At 35.2% G+C, this 23,274-nt stretch overlaps 1 protein-coding gene across 1 annotated transcript in view; it reads left to right on the top strand.

The window, feature by feature from the left end:
• Positions 1-23,274, top strand: part of MYO9A (myosin IXA) — a 216,825-nt gene that overhangs the window by 102,171 nt on the left and 91,380 nt on the right. Inside the window, exons 16-18 of the mRNA XM_065900167.1 lie at positions 8,544-8,687; positions 10,186-10,225; positions 16,463-16,585. Of these exons, the coding sequence (XP_065756239.1) occupies positions 8,544-8,687; positions 10,186-10,225; positions 16,463-16,585 (307 nt within the window). The remainder of the gene's footprint in view (positions 1-8,543; positions 8,688-10,185; positions 10,226-16,462; positions 16,586-23,274) is intronic.

The raw sequence follows: 23,274 nt of genomic DNA, 5'->3' as shown, positions 1-23,274 counted from the left end.
TTTGTGCAAATAATTTTTATATGTATGCAACAAATATATGACAGTGCTCTAATGTATATATAAGGAGTACATTGTATATAGAGAACAAAGACGTTGTGTATGCCATCAATCTTAATAACAATGTGCTAAGCTAAGGGAAGCCCCTAGAAAAACTGAGACAGATACCTACGTCAAGTCATTTCACTGAAATAACCCACTGGCACAAAGATTTTTAAGTACACACACAGCCTTTTCTTTCTCCCCAGCATCCCATTGATTGTCATCTCTTAAAAATAGGCACAGCCAATTTTTGCTTTCTTTCACTTCCAACCTTCTACTTCACCATTGAGCCTGCCATTCTAATGCTGGGATTCTTCCTGTTAGTCAGTGTGTAAAATACCAGTAAAACCTTTTTGCTGTATTTTAAGCCTTTACATAACACATAGGAGAAAGAGCACGGGTTTGGCAGTCACCAAAAATTTGTTCTTGGCTCAGCTTATCTTCGTATTCTGAGATTGTAGCTCTTGTAGCCTTCATTTCCTGAAAAGAGAGGGTGGGGGGAATCTATGTCTTATATAAAACTTGTGGAATATATTGGGTGAGGAGACAGAGTAATTAAGGATGATTTCTCGATTTCTGGCTTAGTACTTAAGTAAGGAATATAAAAGAGGCAACAGTTTTGAAGAGGGAGTGATAGTTTCAGCTTGCACATGTTACTTTGAGATTCCTGAGAGATCTTCATCTAGAGAGAGAGAATAAATCATTGGATATACAGATGCACTCAGTTGATTCTTGGGCTAGAAGATGTATTTTGTTATTAATCGGGGATCTCGGTGTTTAGTTGGTGACTTCCAAATGTCTGCTATCTCTAGATTGTTTCTCTTGGGTCAGTCAGTTTTCCCTGCCTATAGCTTTTAAATCTGGCTACTGATGTTCTAGCTATGTAGCTGGGCTTCTCATGATTCCATATGCATACTTCCACTTAATTCCTCCTATTTTCAGTGTACCTCACCTACCCCTACCTTTAGCTATGCCTAATGTCTCTGACTTCTCCTGAGATTCTGTGTTTCCAACTTTTCTATAAAGTAAAATCTTTGAACGGTTTGAGGAAGGGAATGTTACTTTACTATATAGGGTAAGAGTAAGGATCTAGCTCATTTTTAAAGACTTTCAAACTAACTTCCTATTTTTAGCCCCATTCAGCATCACCCTTGCAGTGGTACCAGTTATCTCTAATATCTGACCCTTTCCAGAGTTCTGAATGAGAACAACTTACATTTTGTTGTTTTAGCCTCTCTCCCACTCCAAACCCCAGCCTCTACACACACACACACACACACACGAGCATATGTGTATTCTCAATCATGCCTACCCCTATAGACTCCCCTTTTCTATGATTCTGACGTACACATAAACTTAGGTTTTAATTTTTTCTAGTCTACTACATCTCTTATTACATGTCTGTCAACTTTAAACTTTTACTCTTCCTTGTCCCTTGCATAGTCTTCCTTTTCACTCTTTGTCCTTGTGAATTTATGACTTTGTCAAATTCGTGGTATTTCAGCTGGAGGCTGACATAAACAATTGCTATGGAGTATGCTATGGCAGCTTATTATGGGTTTCCCTTATGCAAACACCAAATAGTTTATTTATAAATGTAGCTTATTTAAGAATGTTATCCTAGGGAGCAGGAGGGGGGATATGGGAATAAAAAAGGGAAAGACGGAGAATCCATACAAGAATCAGTGAATGAGTTGGCCACTGGTTGCTCAACCCTGTGGGACCAACTGAGAAGCTTAATGATTTGTGTCTCAGGACCATCTGTTTGCCTTGAGGAAGAAAAGAGGAGGGACTAATCCATTGCTCCAGGGGTTGCTAGCCCCACAGAGAGTTCTGCTTGTGTAAGTGCAGAGCAGAAGCCTACATCAGACAAGAGGCAAGTGTCTGGAGTCTGAAACTAGGTGCTGCCAGCAGCATCTGTTTGACGCTGGACAAAATTTGTGTGAATGACTAGTTACAGTACCATTTGCAATAGCAGCAGCTAGAATAAGAGGTAAGACTTACGGGATTTGAAATGGAACATAAGAAGTGTGCAGTATACATGTTTAACAGGAAGCTTTGATTCAGTCTTTATACATTAAGGTAGCATTTGATACAAGAAAATATACAAAACACACATGTACCTTAGGAAGCATATCAATAAAATGAATACCACCCACGTTCAGAACCAGAAGATTATTAGTATTGCTGCAGCCACTTTTTTATCATATATTTTCTGATCATTCTCCCTCTCTCCCCACAGGTAACTGCTATCCAGAATTTTATGTATACCATTACTATGCTCTAAAAAATAGTTTTACAATAAACATATGTTTTTCTAAGCAAAGAGTCATTTGGCTTAGCTAGTTTTTGAGTTTTAGAAATACTAATATATAGTATGTGGTTGCTGTGACTTTTCTCCTCAGTAATATCTATCTAAGATTCATCCATCTTGTGGCATGTAATTTGTTCTTTTTAGTTGCTATATAATATTATATAGTATTGGAGGGCATGGGGAGTTATTGTTGAATGGGTACAAAGTTTCAGTTTGGCTAAAAGTTCTGGAGATAGATAGTAGTGATGGTTGCACAACAATAAATGTGCTTAGTGCCACTGTATTGTACACTTAAGATGGTTAAAATGGTAAATGTAGTTAAATGTATTAATTTTTTCTCTATTATTTGTCCTTTTAATAACTTATTTGAATAATTGTTTCCTCAGTCCAAAGTCATCTATTCAGCCAGATTTTCTTCTACACTTTGGTGGTGCTTATATCCATTTCAACCCTAAGCTTTTTTGACAATTGTTTTAATTTCCTCTGATCATGTACAGATGCATCTTGAATTAATTTCATCTTCTTGTAGAAATCTCTCCTGACATTTTTTTGATCAGAGGGGTTTGTTCTCTAGATCTATCACACAGTTGTCTTTACCTTTGTATTGGTCATTCCTTATGTTATTCTTCTGTTTTGTATCAACAGTTTTTTCTACCATTATTTCCTTTTATAGATCTACTTTGTAAACTTTTACAGAGCATATTCTCTAGAAGCTCCATGAGAAAGTATATATAGGAGGAACATGTTTTTGATTCCTTGTATAACTAAGCATGCATTTATTCTGCCCTCACACTTGATGGGAAATTTGAGTGTGTATAGACTCTTGGTTGGAAATAACTTCTTTTCAGAATTTTGAAGACACCGCCACATTTCCTTTTAGTTACAACATTGCTGATTTCTGAGGCCTTGTTTTAAATAGCTTTATTGAGATATAATTTACATACCACAAAATTTCACCCACTTAAAGTATACAATTCATTTAAGAGTTGGCCAACTATTCCAAAATCTTAATTTGGAACATTTTAGTCAGTTCAAAAAGAAGTTTCCTATTTACTAGAATGTTTCCTTTTCTCGTACTGTCACTCACTGTAGGTAAACATGATCTACTTTTTGTCTCTGTAGATTTGCCTATTCTGGAAAAAATATATATTTTTTGGAAATTTTATATAAATGGAATCTACAATATGTGGCCTTTTATGTGAGACTTCTTTCGTTTAGCATAACGTTTTCAATAATATACGTTGTAACATGTACCAGTACTTCATTAATTTTCATGGCTGAGTAACATCTCATGTTATGGATATTTTGGTTACACATTTATCAGTTAATGAACACTTGGGTTCTACTTTTTGGCTATTATGAATAATGCTGCTGTGAACATTCATATACAAGTTTTTGTGTGGACGTGTTTTCAGTGCTTTTGAGTACATGCCTAGGAATGAAATTGCTGTGTTATATGGTTACTGTCTATTTTGTTTAACATTTTGAGAGTTTGCCAAACTATCTTCCAGAGTGGCTCGGACATTTTACATTCCAGTAGTAATGGGTAAGGGTTCCAGTTTCTGCACATTCTTGTCATTTTGTTATTGCCTGTCTTAGAGGGAATGAAGTAGTATCTCATTGTAGTTTTGATTTGTATTTCCCTAAATAATGATGTTCAGTATCTTTTTATGTGCTTATTAGTGATTTGTATATGTTTTTTGATGATTCATATATCTTCTTTGAATAAATGTCTTATTTTGTCCATTAAATTTTTTTTGGTAAATATTCTTCTTTCCATGTATATAAATGTCTTAAAACTGTATCATGCAACAATATTTAGATTTGATAATATATGCAGACAGCTCTTTATGCCATTAAATACTGTTCTCCCACATGATTTTTTTTTAAACAACTTTTTTGGAGTGTAGTTGCTTTACATTGTTAGTTTCTGCTGTATAGCAAAGTGAATCAGCTATATGTATACTTATATCCCCATATCCCCTCCCTCTTGTGTCTCCCTCCCACCCTTCTAGGTGGTCACAAAGCACCGAGCTGCCCTCCCTGTGCTATGTGGCTGCTTCCCACTAGCTCTCTATTTTACATTTGGTAGTGTAAAATACCAAATGTAAAAATAGAGAGTCAATGCCACTCTCTCACTTCGTCCCAGCTTGCCCTTCCCCCTCCCCATGTGCTCAAGTCCATTCTCTACATCTGCCTCTTTATTCCTGTCCTGCCTCTAGGTTCTTCAGAGCCATTTTTTTTTTTAGATTTCATATATATGTGTTAGCATATGGTATTTTTCTCTTTCTGACTTACTTCACTCTGTATGACAGATTCTAGATCCATCCACTTCACTACAAATAACTCAGTTTCATTTCTTTTTATGGCTGAGTAATATTCCATTGTATGTATGTGCCACATCTTCTTTTTTTTTTTTTTTTTAAACATCTTTATTGGGGTATAATTGCTTTACAATGGTGTGTTAGCTTCCGCTCTACAACAAAGTGAATCAGCTATACATATACATATGCTCCCATATGTCCTCCCTCTTGCGTCTCCCTCCCTCCCACTCTCCCCATCCCACCCTTCCAGGCTGTCACAAAGCACCGAGCTAATATCCCTGTGCCTTGCGGCTGCTTCCCCCCAGCTATCTACCTTACTACATTTGTTAGTGTGTATATGTCCATGACTCTCTCTCGCCCTGTCAAAACTCACCCTTCCCCCTCCCCATATCCTTAAGTCCGTTCTCCAGTAGGTCTGCGTCTTTATTCCTATCTTACCCCTAGGTTCTTCATGACATTTTTTTCCCTTAAATTCCATATATATGCCACATCTTCTTTATCCATTCATCTGTCGATGGACACTTAGGTTGCTTCCTTTCTATCATATCACTTTGTACATGTCTCAATTACAGAATTTATCACACTTATTGTCACTGTTGATATATGACAATCTCAGTCCCCTATTCTACTAGTCTGTTCATCTCAGACTCACCTCTGTCCCCTACTAGTCTGTGAATGGGACCACGGCTTAGTCTTCTTCATTCCCCCAGCACCAAACACAGAGGCCAGCACGTGCTAAGATGAGGATGCTGCATAAGGCCTCATGTCCCACTTAGGGCTGGAAGGAGCAGGGCAGAGGGGTGGCAGAGAGAGATTAAAGAAAAAAATGAAGGAGAGATTATGGAAATCATAGGGAGATCAAAGTAAGGGGATAAATGAGACAAGAGGGGCAGCATTTGTATGAAGCACTGGGATGGGTAATATGAAGACCTTGCTCAAAACAGGTGGGGTCAATTTAAAAAAACCAACATTTCTTCAGCACCTACTATGTGTGGGTAACACTATGTTAGACACTGTGGGGATATAAAGTTAAACAAAACACCTTTCCCTATGATTTGGTTGGGAAGATAAGACAAAGACCGGCAACATTCATGCATACATATACAAAGTTTTAAGGTTCTTAAAGTTCAATATCATTTTCAACTTCAAGACATTTAATATGAAGCCCCTTAGCAGTCAATAAGATATTGTTTTAAGAAATATTAGATATGGAAACTGACTTGCCTAGTTGAGATCTCAGCAAAGCTCAACAAGCCTAGACTTGAAACAATTTTCTTAGAAAGTGGACTAAGACAAATTGACATGGATATATACATTTTAATACCATTTAGAAGTATTTCTCATTTCTGTGTCTCAAACTGTATATCATGAGCCTTTTTTTTTTTTTACCGTCCCTGAGTTCTCTCTACTTTATTTTTTTTATTTTTAATTTTTTTACATCTTTATTGGAGTATAATTGCTTTACAATGGTGTGTTAGTTTCTGCTTTATAACAAAGTGAATCAGTTATACATATACATATGTTCCCATATCTCTTCCCTCTTGCGTCTCCCTCCCACCCTTCCTATCCCACCCCTCTAGGTGGTCACAAAGCACCGAGCTGATCTCCCTGTGCTATGCGGCTGCTTCCCACTAGCTATCTATTTTACATTTGGTAGTGTATATATGTCCATGCCACTCTCTCACTTTGTCACAGCTTACCCTTCCCCCTCCCTGTATCCTCAAGTCCCTTCTCTAGTAGGTCTGTGTCTTTATTCCTCTCTTACCCCTAGGTTCTTCATGACATTTTTTCTTTTTCTTAGATTCCATATATGTGTTAGCATATGGTATTTGTCTTTCTCTTTCTGACTTACTTCACTCTGTATGACAGACTCTAGGTCCATCCACCTCACTACAAATAACTCAATTTTGTTTCTTTTTATGGCTGAGTAATATTCCATTGTATATATGTGCCACATCTTCTTTATCCATTCATCCGATGATGGACACTTACGTTGCTTCCATCTCCTGGCTATTGTAAATAGAGCTGCAATGAACATTTTGGTACATGACTCTTTTTGAATTATGATTTTCTCAGGATATATATCCAGTAGTGGGATTGCTGTGTCGTATGGTAGTTCTATTTTTAGTTTTTTAAGGAACCTCCATACTGTTCTTCATAGTGGCTGTACCAGTTCACATTCCCACCAACAGTGCAAGAGTGTTCCCTTTTGTCCACACCCTCTCCAGCATTTATTGTTTCTAGATTTTTTGATGATGGCCATTCTGACCGGTGTGAGATGGTATCTCATTGTAGTTTTGATTTGCATTTCTCTAATGATTAATGATGTTGAGCATTCTTTCATGTGTTTGTTGGCAATCTGTATATCTTCTTTGGAGAAATGTTTATTTAGGTCTTCGGCGCATTTTTGGATTGGGTTGTTTGTTTTTTTGTTATTGAGCTGCATGAGCTGCTTGTAAATTTTGGAGATTAATCCTTTGTCAGTTGCTTCATTTGCAAATGTTTTCTCCCATTCTGAGGGTTGTCTCTTGGTCTTGTTTATGGTTTCCTTTGCTGCTCCCACATGATTTTTAATGACCTTATAGACTTCCATGGGGGTGGTTATAATATAATTTCTTTCATTTATTTCCAATTGTTGTTTATTTAGGTTGTTTCTAATTTTCTTGATATTGATGAAAATTTTTGTAGATAAAGTTTTGCATGTTTAATTTTTTTTTTTTATCTTCTGTTGTTCTTAGTAAGAAGCTTGACCAGAAGGACAGAACAAAGCTATTACAAGATTTTAAAGATATTGTCCTGGCTATCTAAAAAGTAGTATAGTTTAAATAAAGAACTAATTGGAAAATAAATATTTTAAGGTTATATTCCATTTTTCAAAAGCAGGAAGTTTCAAAAATAGTACAAAGGAAAAAAATAGTTCATAGAGTCCTATGTACCACTCAGTTTTCCTTAAATGACATCTTATATACTGGTAGTATATTATCAAAACCAGGAAAGTTATATTGTTACATTAATATTAATTAGACTACAGTTCTCACCATTTAAAAAAATCTGTGTGTGTGTGTGTGTGTGTGTGTATGGGTAGTTTTTTGCAGTTTTATCCCATGTATAGATTTGTGTAACCAACTCCACAATCAAGATACCGAACTCTTTCATCATCATAAAAGAATTTATTCATGCTGCTTATTTGTATTATCCTTCTTCCGTGTCCCTTTCCTGTCCTCTAGCAACCACTAATCTGTTCTTCATTTCTGTAGTTTTGTTATTTTGCGAATATTATATAAATCAAATTATATAGTATGAAACTGTCAGGGAGAAAAAACTTTTCGTCTGCCTTCTTAGGTTCAGTGGCTGCGGGCTTGTAAGTTAAACTAATGAAAGACAATTAACAGGAGAAGAAGCATACAGTTTTTATTAATGTTTTACGTACATGAGTATTCTCCGAAAAGAAGTGAAACTCAAAGAAGTGGTTACACTCAGTGACTAATATATCCTTTTTTCAAAAGGAAAGAGGGTTTGGGCTTCAAACACAGACAAAAGCCATGACATTACATTTTAATACATTATATTATTTACTGCTTGTTAAGTGGTATATTTAAAGGTATTAGCTATATGATGTGCTCACCTTCATGCACATTTGAATGTGAATGTGCTAGAATCCATAGAAATTTTTTGTTCTGAAAGAGTAAAAGATAAGCCAAATTAATCAGTAATCTCTCTGATAAAACCATTTTCTGCTGGTTTAGCATTTTTTCTAAATTTTAACTTTAGTGTTTAAAGTTTTATTTTACTTTTTTAAGAAATGTATAGAGTTTTAAGGATGTCTCAATTAACAAAGCACATTGTACTCTATTTAATTTTTACAGTGAAACATTTGATTTTGCCTGGAATGGCAGAACAGGGATTCGCCAGAGCAGACTATCCAGTAACACCTCCTTGCTTGATAAAGATGGGATATTCGCTAATTCAGCTAGCAGCAAACTCTTGGAGAGAGCCCATGGAATTCTCACGTTAGTATTGATCAATAATGTGGATTGCTTTTTTATGACTGATTTAAAATTTCTGGCTAAAAATGAAGAGAGGTGATCATGAAGCATTATTTTCATGAGTAGAATTTTGAGTGAAACAAGACTCAAAAGTAGTCAGAATTTAGAGCTGTGACAGTCTCCTGTATTATAAAGCTGGTGTTTGTTTTCATCTCACCAGGAGAATCAGACTGAATATACTTATTATGGAGATGACTCCTTATTGCTCTTTAACAGACCCTACATCCAGAGAGAGCAAAAACTGATAGCTCTTTTTAGGATTCCTAGTCTTTAACTGCAGTTGTCCTTTAATTCTGGCAATCCTAACAAATTGGGCAGGAAAATCCCTTATGAAGTGGTGAATGGGGCCATATACAGTTTACCCCTCAACACTGCATGGGTTAGAGGTGCCAACCCTCTGTACAGTCAGAAATTTGTGTGTTTCCTGTAGTCAGCCCTCCATATCCACTGCTCCTTGGTATCTGTGATTCCACATCCACAGATTCAACCAACCTCAGATCAAGTACAGTAACTTGGACAATTAACAAGAGAAGAAGCATACAGTTTTGAAAAAACTGTTGAAAAAAAATTCCACTTATAAGTGGAACTGCACAGTCAAAACCTGTGTTGTTCAAGGGACACCTGTATGGTGATATATAACACTTAACCCAAGCCTGCCATTCCTCCTTACCTGATTTAGAACTGGTTTGAGGACATAGATATAACCATGCATGGTAGAGAAGTAAAAAGTTCTTAGCTAACTATATCAACATATTTCAAACACTTCCAAAGCATATTTTTTGACCACAGCTAGAAGTGTGACTGAATTGGATTCCTTAATCCCTAAATCATCGCTTAACAGTGTTAATAGGCTCAATTTGTATAAGTCTTGCTATACTCCAGAATTAGTAGGTGAAAGAGCTTAGATTCAAGCCTGGGTCTTCCTGACACCCCAGCCCATGTTCATAATCATTGGGCTTTATTCCCTGTATGTAGCCATTAAAAATAAAAAAGATTTGATATAAGTGTGATACTGAATTATGAATAAGGGAAAAAAGGGCAAAGGAGAATTTTTAATTTCTAAAAATGGAAGATCATGAGTCTTAGTGAAAAGTACATTTTAAAAATTCATGAAATTAGGCATCTATTTAAGTTTAAAATGACAGAAACAATGCCTCTTTAGGTTTAAGAATGCAGAGCCCTATTAACATCCAAAAGAAAATGAAACTTCAGCTTTGAATGTACATTATGTTACTTATCATCGGGCTTAAATGTGTTTGTACCTGTATTACAGAGCAGGCATCTCTTTTCTTCTCTTATCCTTCCTTCCCAAAGGTGACTGCTTAGTTGAATTAGACAGTGTTTTCATTTAGGCGACCTATAACTTGGAAATGGGTATATAATCTGTTATTTTAGTAGAGATCTTGAAATCATTTGTCTCTACCGTGTTTTTTTTTCCCTAATGTATGATTTATCTCTATAGGAGAAACAAAAATTTCAAATCCAAGCCTGGCCTTCCAAAGGTGAGTATTACAAAAAAAATTTTTCTGTTAGTGCCCCATTTCATAATTATTTTTTTATTATTCATGCAAATGATCTTCATAAACAAAAAAAGAAATATCTTATTTGTACCCAAAATAGAGGTTAATTGTTTATATTAAGTTGAAACCATTTTAGAAATAATGCTGGATGTTATGAAATGGCCAGGTTTAATGGTTCAGGTAAATATTTGTGATATGTCCCATTTTCTAGTGTTTGAAGAGCTTCTGAATATAAATGTAAATTTTTGTTGAGTAATTGCATCTTTGCATAAGATCTTTTCATTTCTCCTTGAGTCAGGTTAAGATAAAATTCTGAATTTTATCTGATTTAAAAATAATTTCTAAGTAATGCTTACCTAACTCTCATCATCATTAGCATTAGTTAGCCAGGTTTTTCTGTAAAGGTCCAGTTAGGCTTGCAGGCTTATCTGTTCTGGTCTGTGTTATAATTACTTAGCTCTGCTATCATAGCACAAATGCAGCTGTAGACAATATGTAACTGAATGAGAGTGACTGTATTCCAATAAAACTTTATTTATGGACACTGAAATTTGAATTTCATTTAATTTTCACATGCCATCATATATTATTTAATTCTTTTTGCAACCATATAAATCTTATAAAAACAGTGGGCAGGATTTGACCCAGGGGTTGTAATTTGCCGACTCTAATCTACATTCCAAAATATTTATTAAATTTACTAAAGAAAGAAAAATCTTACTGAGTTTTTCTTTCTCTTGTGCTCTCCCAAAGAAGGAGTCCTGTCGTTTGTAACTTTGTTAATGGGCATAATTTCAAAATTCTAAAAGAACTGAAAAAGAGCTATTTATTGTCATGATTCTCTAGTTCAAGAAAGAAGAAAATGAATCTGTCTTTAATTTTTCCTTCTACTTAAGTCACCTTATATTTCCAAAGAAAATTTAATGTACTGCTGATGTGGTTTGTGGTAGTGACAAATACGTTTTAAGCCACAAAGAAAATTTACCTAAGTGGTTTGTGATTATGGTCTTACATGAAACAATTTTATGTAGAGAGAAAGAGAGGAGACTGCATTCATTGTCAAATATTCATTATCGTTCATTTGTCTTTCTTTTTTCCTTCACTGTCTCTATAGCCTTTTAGTATTTTGAATGCCACCTCTGGACCTAGTGTTTGTGCTGTTCTTTACCCTCTCCTCAAATGGATAAATTATTTCTTTTTAATTGTAGTATAGTTGATTTACAATGTTGTGTTAATTTCTGCTGTACAGCAAAGTGACTCAGTTATACATATATATACATTCTTTTATAACTTCTTAAACTTTACATGATAGACAACAAGAATATGTTGGATACATCTGAAGTGAATGATTCCATTCAGTCATCCATCATGGGAATCCCATCTATTTCTCAATCTTTTAAAATTAAATATGGCTAATCTTTTGTTTATTTTAGTGTGTCTTGTGTGTTCAAGTACATATATTTAATATTAGAGAGGCAACATAGTCTGTGAGAATATAGACCTTGGAGTCAAACTGACCTACATTCAAATGATGGATCTGTTACCTGCTCTTTGATTTTTTAAAAAATTAATTAATTATTTTTTGGCTGCGTTGGGTCTTTGCTGCTGTGTGTGGGCTTTCTCTAGTTGCAGCAAGCTGGGGCTACTCTTAGTTGCGGTGGTGCGTGGGCTTCTCATTGAGGTGGCTCCTCTTGTTGCAGAGCATGGGCTCTAGGCGCGCAGGCCTCAGTAGTCGTGGTACGCGGGCTTAAGTAGTTATGGCGCATGGGCTTAGTTGCTCCGTGGCATGTGGGATCTTCCTGGACCAGAGCATGAACCTGTGTCCCCTGCATTGGCAGGGGGATTCTTAACCACTGCGCCACCAGGGAAGTCCCTGCTCTTTGATTTTTGGAGTTAGTTCTCGAACTTGTCTTAACCTCTGTCTCTTCATTTGTAATGTGGAGGATAATATATGTTAGGATGAGAGATATATATTTGGTATGTGCATGATTAGTATTCAATAAATAATAAATATTTTCTTCATATTTGCTGCCAGAATGTTAGAGCTGAAGCTGTGGCTTATCTGTGTACATACATGTAGGCATGATGTGTGCTTTGTTTAGTAACCTCACTCTTCATCTTACTTTCCTACTCTTCTTTAAATATGCCTTATTTTTTCTAATTATGCTTAATGAGTGTTTGTGTTTTGCTTGTTTCTTTCAGTCCACTTCAAACCAAGGCAAAACAAGTATATATTAATAAAATTAAAGTGGTGGGCTTCCCTGGTGGCGCAGTGGTTGAGAGTCCGCCTGCCGATGCAGGGGACACGGGTTCGTGCCCTGGTCTGGGAAGATCCCACATGCCGCAGAGCGGCTGGGCCCATGAGCCATGGCCGCTGAGCCTGTGCATCCGGAGCCCGTGCTCCTCAACGGGAGAGGCCACAACAGTGAGAGGCCCGCGTACCGCAAAAAAAAAAAAAAATTAAAGTGACAGATCCTATATCCTCATTGACTATGGTCATTTGCTGATTAAATATTTTGGTTGCGTTAAGTTAGTTTTAGGTGATGTGGAAGGAAGCAACAGAAGTGTAGATAACCTGAACTTCTTTTCCCTTTTGCGAAATCTACAGCCACTTTCTTACCTTGAGTATGAATCATTATTGTACGCATCCCTACAACTTTTATCGCTACTGGAAATAAGATTCAGTCACCTGTATTAAGGGCGCCTCATTTTATTGATATAGGTAGGATTTAGAATGCTTTATTTTTATTACAGTTCTGAATAAACACAGGCAAATATTCAACACATATAATCCAACAGCCCTTAGCCTTCTGTTAATATAGCTCTGTTTTGATAGTTCTTTCCATTTCTCTCCTAGAGAGTACTTTCCCTCTCATACCTTGAAACCATCACTTCTATTAAATATACCTTTCTAATATGATCTACCTTTAAATTTTCAGTCTTTTACTGACAGTTCCCTTGTTGTACATTTCTACTTTGACACCCTGCTCATCTCTCAGACTTGATCCCCAAAGCTATTTTGGTTTGTCACTCCCCTACTGAATTTTTGTAGTCACTCAGGCTCAAACGTTGAAGGTAAGTTTATTGTGCATTTTAGTTGTCTTTAACAACATGAGCAATATCTTCTTAATCTTTGTGGCTACAGCACCTTGCACAGCAAGCAGTAAATAATTGTTTGAAAAAAAATGAACTGACTAATCTTAATAAGCTAAACAATGAAGATGGAATTAAGAAAGGAATAAAGTAGATAATGAACAGAAGACCTAAGAAAGGAATTAACTCCGTATCTGTTTTCTGCTAGATCTTGGGCCCACAGTTCAGTTCTTGGTTTTTGTCACATCATACTGGACTATTGAAGCTGTCCCTTGACTGGATTTATCTCTCTCTTGCCTCCTTAGCCTCCTGTCTTCCACATTGTTCTGCTCCGCCTTGTCTCTCCTTTCTTCCTTGCCCTGTTTTATCTTCTTCATAAATCTTAATAACCCTCAGATTATCATTTATTTTTTAATTTCCTTATAGTCTGTTTCCCTGTACTTGAATGCAATGTATTCCTGGCACTTAGAACAGAATCTGTAGTAATCACTGAATATTTGTTGATAGATCTAATCATGGTGAGTTTTGTGGACAAGAGACTGGTCTCCAGTTGCTGAGGAAACATTGTTCAAAAATCATTACTTGCTAACCATTCGTTCATTTATCCAAACTAATATTTATTGAGTTTGCAGTACCAGACACTGTTTTAGGCATTGGAGGTGCTGAGATAAACAGTCCAGTCAGAGAATCCTTGCTCTCTCATAGTGATTCTTTTAGAGAAAGAGAAAAAAAATACACAACTAAACAAAAGATGATTTAGATGATATTATGTGCAAAGAGGAAAATAAAATGACATATTATTGATTTAGATGGGGGCTGCCTTTGGGGTATTTAAGAAAATAGCTTTATGAGAAAGCTTGGGTATTTAAGCTATAAGATGAATGCTAAGAAAAATCAAGCAATGTAAAGGTCTAGCTATAGAGTATTCCAAGCAAATGAAAAGATTGGAAAGACCTTGAGATAAGAATGAATGTGGATTTTTTTTTGTTTTTACCTTTCTAATTAAACTCCTTGATGGGAAGGACTTTTTAGTAGTTTAAAAAAAAATAGTTACTTGTATTTTTCCCAGTTCATCTGACCCTTTTTCACATAGTGACATTTAGTAATTAATTTTACCATTGCTTTAGATATGGTTTATAAAATGCAACCATTTCCGAGGTCTTTTTATCAGAAGTATCTTAAATGTTTGGGGGGGGGCAATAATTTTAGGCTTCGGTGCTAATTTCATTTTACTTATGGGTAAACCACACAATTCTTCTAATTGAGTCCTGACCAGTATGTAAAATTATTTTTTTCTTAATATACAATGAATCTTTTTGTAAGAATTCAAAAATACTAATAAAAATTAAGTATAAACTCTCAAAATTCAATATACACATGTACTATATATATTTACATATATATTATTGTTTTGTGTGGGGTTTTTTGGTCAAGAGTATTTGCAGATATTTTTCCACGTCAGTAAATATAGGTTACAGTATTTTTAGGAGCTGTATAGTATTCAGTTGTGTGAATGAAGCATACTTTATGAAAAAAATTCTGTATAGTTCCTTATTGCTTTTGTTTAGAATTTTCCACTATTTTTTTTTTCCACTATTTTTTTGAAGTACATTGTCAGAAATAACATTCAGAGCTCTCCTTAGATAAATATGTAGACGTGAAATGGTTTATCAGAAAGATTATAATGATTTGCATTCCTAAGAACAGTGCATAAATATGCCTATTTCATGTATACTGGGTTTTATCAGCCTTCACTATGTTTGCCAATCTGATGTGCAGAAAACCTTAAAAGAAAATGTGTATTTCTTTGATTAAAAGTGAGATTGATTGTCATTATGTTACTTGTCATTTATATTTTGAGAATTGCCTGTTGAAGTCTTCTGCTCATTTATTATCACTGGATGTATTTTTTAAAGGATTTTTTTTACAGTTCTTATATACGGATAATAAATCTTTGTCATTATTGAAAATATTTTTTCTTAGGTGGAATTGTTGAAATGTATATTGTACTTAATGCCACTTGGAAGTTTTTATTTTTTAATGTTTATCTTGTCAAAATTAATATTTCTTAGTCTTTTAATTTGTCATACTTGTAACTGAATTCTGTGCTTCTCATACAATAAAACTTTTACTACTTTTTAAATAACATATGCGGTTGCACAACTGTATAGATACATTTTTTCCATTGACAAATACAGCCATAAATTAGTAGGATTTTAAAAACTGATTAATGATTAGCTAAAAAAAAGCTCCAAAATACTTTATTAGTGTCCTGTTTTGTATTCTTTAGTTGCTTTATGTGTAACTTATATCTTATTTTTAAGATTAATAATTAGGACCTCAGGATGCGGGTTGATAGGGACTACATTTTCTTTTTTTCTGTGTACGTGTTCCTGGCTTACCTACAATATAGCCCAGGGATTGAATTTATTATCTGTGTGAGTCGGGATTCAGTTGCAGATAACTAACAACCATAGATATTAAGTAGAAAGGGACTTTATTCAAAGAGGTGTTTACAGAAGTCATCAGAAGTATTAAAACAACGGAGCAGAACTGACCTCAGCTGTACTCAGAAAGCTAGGAAATGAGGAAGTCACTATCACTGGTGCTGCTTCCAGGCTCATACCACCTGTGGTGTATGTAATCCAGGAATCAAGAAGAAGCTGCTACAACTGTTGGCTTCGGGGCTAAGGTGCTTTTACTAGAGTTGCAGTGACAACACAAATGCCCTGCACTCTGCCTCACAACACTTTAAAAAGTAGTGCCTGGGCACTGGGACCACCGAAAACTTAAGTACTTCTGTGTACATGTTTGCCAGCAGAAACAAGCTAGTAGCCAAAGCCTCTGCCTTAGTTAGACCTTCCCAGTTTCACGTGTGGGAATTGATGAACTTAAATCACATCCAGAACCTGAGATGTAAGAGAGTTTGGGAAATGTAGTTTCTTTTTAGCTGGTAAGCTTCTGTAAGAAAGCAGAAGGAGGGTAAAAATGGACATTGAATATTAATCCCTCATATTCACCACAGTCATTATATGCATGAATAATGAAAACTGGCTTACAATTTTGTTTTTCCTATTCTTAGATTAATTTATATGAAGAATTTGATTTTTTTCCCCTGCTTTTCAGCACTTGCTAGAAGTAAAGTCTTTAAAGCACCTGACAAGACTGACCCTACAGGATCGCATTACCAAGTCTCTTCTTCATTTGCACAAGAAGAAGAAACCTCCCAGCATCAGTGCCCAGTTTCAGGTTGTTTTCTGTTCTACCTTTTTTTCCTTTTATTTTTAACAAAGAGGAATTTGTTTTGTTCAGATTGACATTGTAAGATCAAAGTGATCTGCAAGATACCTGAATGGGATATGATTCATGTGACTAAAAAGCTATACTATAATGGTCATTTTGGATGGAAGTACCAAAGATGGGGAAAAAATGTCAAGTGCTTTTGTTTTTCATCCTTGTATCTCTGGATAGTGCATATCCCAAAGAGTAATTTATTATTTTCAGTGTGAGGAGAAAAGCATCAGAAAATTGACTGCCCAGATATGGTCACTGTTAACATAATGATGTATATTTCTCCCTATATATTTAAACCTCATGCTACTGCCATCAACATTTAACTCAATGGAATTGTAAGTTTTTTCTTGTTTATTTTAGTTTTGTGTATATAGGAATCCAGTTCCTTTCATTGTAACTGGGCATTTAGGAATAAATATGATCATAATAAATTAACCAAATAACCTCCAGAATAACTTTACAAAATTCTCTTCGAATTCTTCCCATTCTTCTCAAATCATCTCTAACATTCTATTCATTTGCTAGATATTTATGAAAAAGAGCTGAAAATTTTAAAGGAAACAGTGCTTTACATAATTTTACTCTACCTCATGCTTTTATCACAGAAGTGTTGTTCACTGTTAACTAAAAATTTCTTTATCTGCCGATAGCTGTACTTCTATGTTATCACGTTTTTCAATGCTCCTGTTGATTTTTTTTTTTTTTTTTTTTTGCGGTACGTGGGCCTCTCACTGTTGTGGCCTCTCCCGTTGCAGAGCACAGGGTCCGGACACGCAGGCCCAGCGGCCATGGCTCACGGGCCCAGCCGCTCCGCGGCATGTGGGATCTTCCCGGACCGGGGCACAAACCCCTGTCCCCTGCATCGGCAGGCGGACTCTCAACCACTGTGCCACCAGGGAAGCCCCAATGCTCCTGTTTAATCCAGGATACCTGAATGTAAATTATCTCCTAACATATCACTGGATATGATCTTGTTTGATTTATAAGCACAGTTCTTCAAACTGTAGGCTAGAAATGTCATTTTATTTTAGACAATTTTCACGGTAGGCCTGGACAAAAATTTGATTCTATAAAAGCTACTTGGTCAAAGTGCTCTTTAAAAAAAAAAAAAAAGACAAGATCGAAGAGCCAAACAACTTATAACTTATTAGGTGCTAATAAAGTTAAAGGAAAGACAATTGAATATATAATGGAAGCTCTGCCATGAATTAAAAAAAAATCCTTCTTAAATCACAATCCTATGGGTTAATGGTATTTGATTATTTAAAAAAAGAGAGAGATGTTGCTTGACCAGACAGGTCTGTCTATACCTCGGTGGTGTCTTCACATCCCAAAGTTTGGGTTTTCACTTTATGGATTTAGAAATGCAAAGATGAATTTACAGGGAACAAAAATATCATGCTGACTGATAAACTATAAACACTGCTGTAAAACAGCAGTATCAAAGTTTATTAATATACAATGAGAAATAAGAGTCATAGGCAGACTTGTTATAATTGTTAGTTCATGATCACATTTCCTCGTGATTAGCAGATCAAGGTGGGAAGCCAAATTCTGATCAATAGGTAACGTGGTGAGCTTGGTATCTGAAAAGGAAGCATTAATCTCATAATTATGAAGGGTAGAACCATTAAGCTGTTGTGTCCTTTATTTTGTTACCTTGGATCTTTTACAGGTGCCTGTATACCAAACTCAGACTTTAATCTGAAGAGTACACATTATAGCTACTACAATAAAACTTTGTTATAATTACAATCCTATTATGTCCCTTAAAATCCCCCAAATTCAGGAATTATGGATATTTTCAAATTAAATTCATGTATTGTGTTTAACATTTGCAAAAAGAGTCATCTTTAATGTTTCTAATACATTGTTAAGTATTATAAAAGTAATGAGTACTATATTCTCCAGATCCTTTACTAAAAATTTATATACATACATTATTTTTCCTCCAATTCTGTGAGATAAATACTGTCATTCTTATTGTACAGGTGAGGAAATTAGAAGTGATGGAGATAGATGGCACCCAGCTGTCTTTGACTTCATACACTTCTTGTGAATGAATATTTACTTTCATCAGAATGAAATCATAGAACTCATGAAGGATTAACCGATACAGGAATTGCCCTTCTGCTATAAACAACTAGAAAACTGGACAAAAGATAAGAATAGAATGTTTTTAGATATTAGACAGTAAGCACTGCAGGATTATGATCCCTGAGAAGAGGGAAATAAATGAGGCAAGTCCCAGGTTACTGCATAAAGGCAATTTGCTATAGCCCAGGGAGAGGGAATCCAAACAAATGCCAAGGTTTTGCTCTGGACCTGCCCTCACAAAGCGTAATAAAAGCAAGTCTTGAAAGAATCACAGTGATCCTTTATAACTTAACAGCCCCAGGGGAAAATGTCTGTTGCTCTTTAAAGGAATATAACAAAATCCAACAATGTAAAATCACACTAGCATCCAATCTGAAATTACTAGGCATGCAAAGAATCAGGGAAAAAACAACCCATAGCAAGGGAGAAAAAAATCAATCATTAGAAACAGATCTAGGGACTTCCCTCCTGGTGCAGTGGTGAAGACTCCATGCTCCCAATGCAGGGGGCCGGGGTTCTATCCCTGGTCAGGGAACTAGATCCACATGCATGCTGCAACTAAAAGTTTGCATGCTACAACTAAGGAGCCTGTGAGCCGCAACTAAGGAGCCTGCCTGCTGCAACTAAGACCCAGTACAACCAAATAAATAAATAAATATTGAAAAATGAAAAAGAAACAGATCTAAAAATGACAGAGATTATGGAAATAGCATTTAGATGAGGATCTCAAAATAGCTATTATAAATCATATAAATATGTCTGAAGAAAAACATGAATAATGATGAGAAGAACATAGAAGATATGAAAAAGACTCACATGGAACTTTCAAAGATTAAAAATGTAATATTTGAAAATAAAAATAAGCTAGATGGGATTAACACCTATTTGCCGAAGTAGTGAATTAGAAGTTACATTTACTTTAAAATAAAGTGCAGAGAGAAATAACAAATATGGAAAAAATGAAAAACAGCATTAGTAACTTGTGGGAAAATATTAGATCATTGAACATAGGTGTAATTGGCATCTAAGAAGGAAAGTCAAGAGAGGGGGATACAGAAAAAAATTTGAAGAAATAATGACCTAAATATTTCCTTATTTTTATGAATAATATAAGCTCAAAGATCAAAGAATCTCACCAAATCCCAAGCAGAACAAACTTAAAAACACCAATACACATCACATCAAAGTGCTAAAGCCAGTTAAAAAGGGAAAATTTTAAATACAGCCAGAGAAAAAAAGACAACATTTATGTGCCATGAAATGAATATAAGAATAACAGTAGGTTTCTCATCAGAAACTATGAAAGGCAGAATTCAAGAGTAGTATTTTCAAAAAACTGAAAGGGGGAAAAAAAACTGTCACTCTAAAATTCTATGCACGTGAGTGTTGAAGGTTATATAGAGACTTTTTCAGACAAAAGTTGAGAGAATGCATTGCCAGGAAGTATACATTATAAGAATGTTAAGTTTGGGATAAAAATGATGAGAAAACCATAGATTTTGGATCTATACAAAACACTAAGATTGCCAGAATGATAGAAGTGTAATTAACTATCATAAATACTTTTTCTCTTCTTTTAATTTTTTAGAAAGATAATTGACTATAGAAGAAAAAAATAATAATATATTGTGAGGTAGAAATAAAATGTATGACAAGAGTAGCACAAAAGGGAGGGGCTAAATGTAAGTTTATACTGTTGTAAAGTTACAGCATTACCTGAATACTGTACACTATACAGGTAATGGTGTAGCATTATTTGAAGGCAGACTGTGATATGTTAAAGATATAAAGTCTTGAGAAATCCTTAAAAAAATAAAAGCTTATCATAGGTAATGAGCTAATAGCAGAACTAAAATGGAATCATAAAATACAGGTGATCCTTGATTGAACTGCAGGGGTCCACTTACACATGGAATATTTTTCAATAGTTACACTGCAGTTTTACACGGTCAGTGGTTGGTTGAATCTGAGGATTTGAACTCCAGGTAGGGTGGAACCAAGTATACCGGGGGCCAACTTTAAAGTTACATGTGGGTTTTCAACAGCACAGAGGGTCAGTACCCCTAACCCCTGTGTTGTTCAAGCGTCAACTGTATACTCAATTTTAAAAAGACAGGATAAAAGAAAGAGCAGATTAAACAAATACAAACAAACAACAAGGTGGTAGACCATATGTATATTTTTCTTACTTCAGTGGTTAGGTAAATAGCCACCCTCACCCTACTCTGGATTATTCTCTTTTGAGACTTTGTCTACTGCCAGCAAATGTTAGTATCCTTTTAGCCACCAGGCTGTCAAATTAAGTAGCTAAAGTCTTAAGTTATGAGCGAGATGATGCAACTTGGTCATAAGGCAAAAACTATGCATTGTTTTTGCATAGAGCTGTATATGAAAGGAGGCCACTTCATAGGTGCCATGTGTCTGCTCAATTAATGCTTTGAAAGGAGTTTTGTGGCTTTCTCTTAGGATAATAGGTCATGCACATGCTGCTGCTGTTATATCTGCTGAAACGTGGATAAAACTACTGCCCCTCTCTTGGCCTGACAAGACACGCATGCCTAGCTGCTCAGAGACCCACAGATTGCTGGGAAATATATCCACCACTACATCATTAGTCAGTGTAGTCCTTTGCTTGTAGTGGTGGAAATTCTAAGTGTTTCTCTTCCTTGGCTAAGGGTTTTTCTAACTTTGGGTTTTTTGGCAGAAATCTGAGTTCTCTGTGTAAAGGCCCATCGGTTTGAAGAAAATAATCTACTTCTAGTTCTACCTCTGGAACTAAGAATTAAGTCATTACACAAACTCAACCAAGCTGATTTTTATTCTCGAATATGTATCTATGTATTCTGTTTTCTACAGTAGATACATATTGGTTTTATAGTGAGAGGAAAAGATGTCTAAAGAGGATTATTTTTTTCAAAGGTGGTTTATTTATAGCAGCAGAAAGTGAACCAGTGGTTGCCTGGGACACTGGGCGGGGGCAGTTATTGACTGCAGATGGGCAGGAGGGGACCTTTTGAGGGGATGCGTAGAAGATTTCTGAATCTGGATTGTAATGATGGTTGCACAATTGTATAAATTTACTAAAAAAATCATTGATCTATGCACTACAATGGATACATTTTTATAGTATGTAAATTGTAATTCAATAAAACTGTTAAACACAAACTCACTACTAAGAGAATGAAAGGGCAAGCTACAGGGTATATGCATATACTTGTAATAAAACTGAAAAAAGACCTTATATGTGGAAAATATGAAAAATCACAAATCAGTTCTTGAAAAGACAACCTAATAGAAGTGGGCAAAAGTCTTGAACAAGCAAAACTGTCTTATATCAAAAGATGTTATCCAAAAGGCCAATAAGCCTATCAAATACATCCTCAATATTATTTATTATTCATCAGGGAAATGAAAATTAAAACTGCCTATAAGGCAATAATACTACACACTTTCCAGCATGGCTGAAATAAAAAAGGTTGATTATGCAAAGTATTGGCAAGGATGTAGAGCAACCAGAATTTTTATACACTGCTATTGAAATATAAATTGATGCAGGCATTTTGGAAAACGGTTGAAAGACATGTAGAAGATTGTTCATAGCAACTTTATTCCTAACAGCCCAAACCTGAGCAGCCAGATATCCATCCTAAACAGATAATTTAACTGTGGTATAGTCATATAATGAATCACTACTATATAGTGCTGAAAATGTACAAGATACAATTGTATGCAACAAATACAAGATAGTACATAGTGTATCTTTCTCTTTATATAAAGTTTAATAGCAGGTAAACTGACTTACCATCTTGGAAGTAAGGATAATGGTTACCCTTGGTTGAGGTGTGGAGGGTGGAGGCAGGTAGCCTATGTACAGTGATCTTGCTAAGTTCAGTGGGATGGAGCACAGAGGGACTTCTAAGGTTCTAATATTTTATTCATTGATTTGAGCTCTGGTTTCAAGAGTGTATTCCCTTTGTGAAAATTCATCATACTGCATATTTATGATTCAAGCATTTTATATTTTGTGTATTATATTACAGTAACACACACGAAAAGAACACCTAAAAGTAAGAAAATGTGTATGTTGATGTAATATATATGACAGCAATAACAGGAGTCTATGTGATTGTAAGCCTTCTAAATTTTACTTGAAATCATAAAATATTGACTCTAAGTATACTGTGCGGTTAGGTTAGTATATTGTTATCCGTTGAGCAGACACACACAAAAAACAATACAAAGAGATGTAGCTGAAAAGCCAATAGATAAATAGAATACTAATAAACAAAATATGTTATCTGACTGTAATTAAACCAGAAATCAATAAAATAAAGATAACAATCCCCAAATATTTGGCAAATTAAAAAGACATCTAAATAAAACATGAGTCAAAGAGGAAGGACAATTTAAAAAATATTTTAAATGGAATGAAAATAAAATATCACAGTTTGTGCAGTGCAGCTAAATCAGTACTCCAAGCTTAATTTATAACATTAAATGCTCTTATTAGAAAAGGAGAAAGGCCTTAAGTCAGTAGTCTAAGCTTC

This window comes from Phocoena phocoena, chromosome 2 (genome assembly GCF_963924675.1).
Source record: "Phocoena phocoena chromosome 2, mPhoPho1.1, whole genome shotgun sequence".
NCBI lineage: Eukaryota > Metazoa > Chordata > Mammalia > Artiodactyla > Phocoenidae > Phocoena > Phocoena phocoena.
The sequence above is the reverse complement of the archived record's forward strand: the minus strand, read 5'-3'. Positions and strand labels throughout refer to the sequence as shown.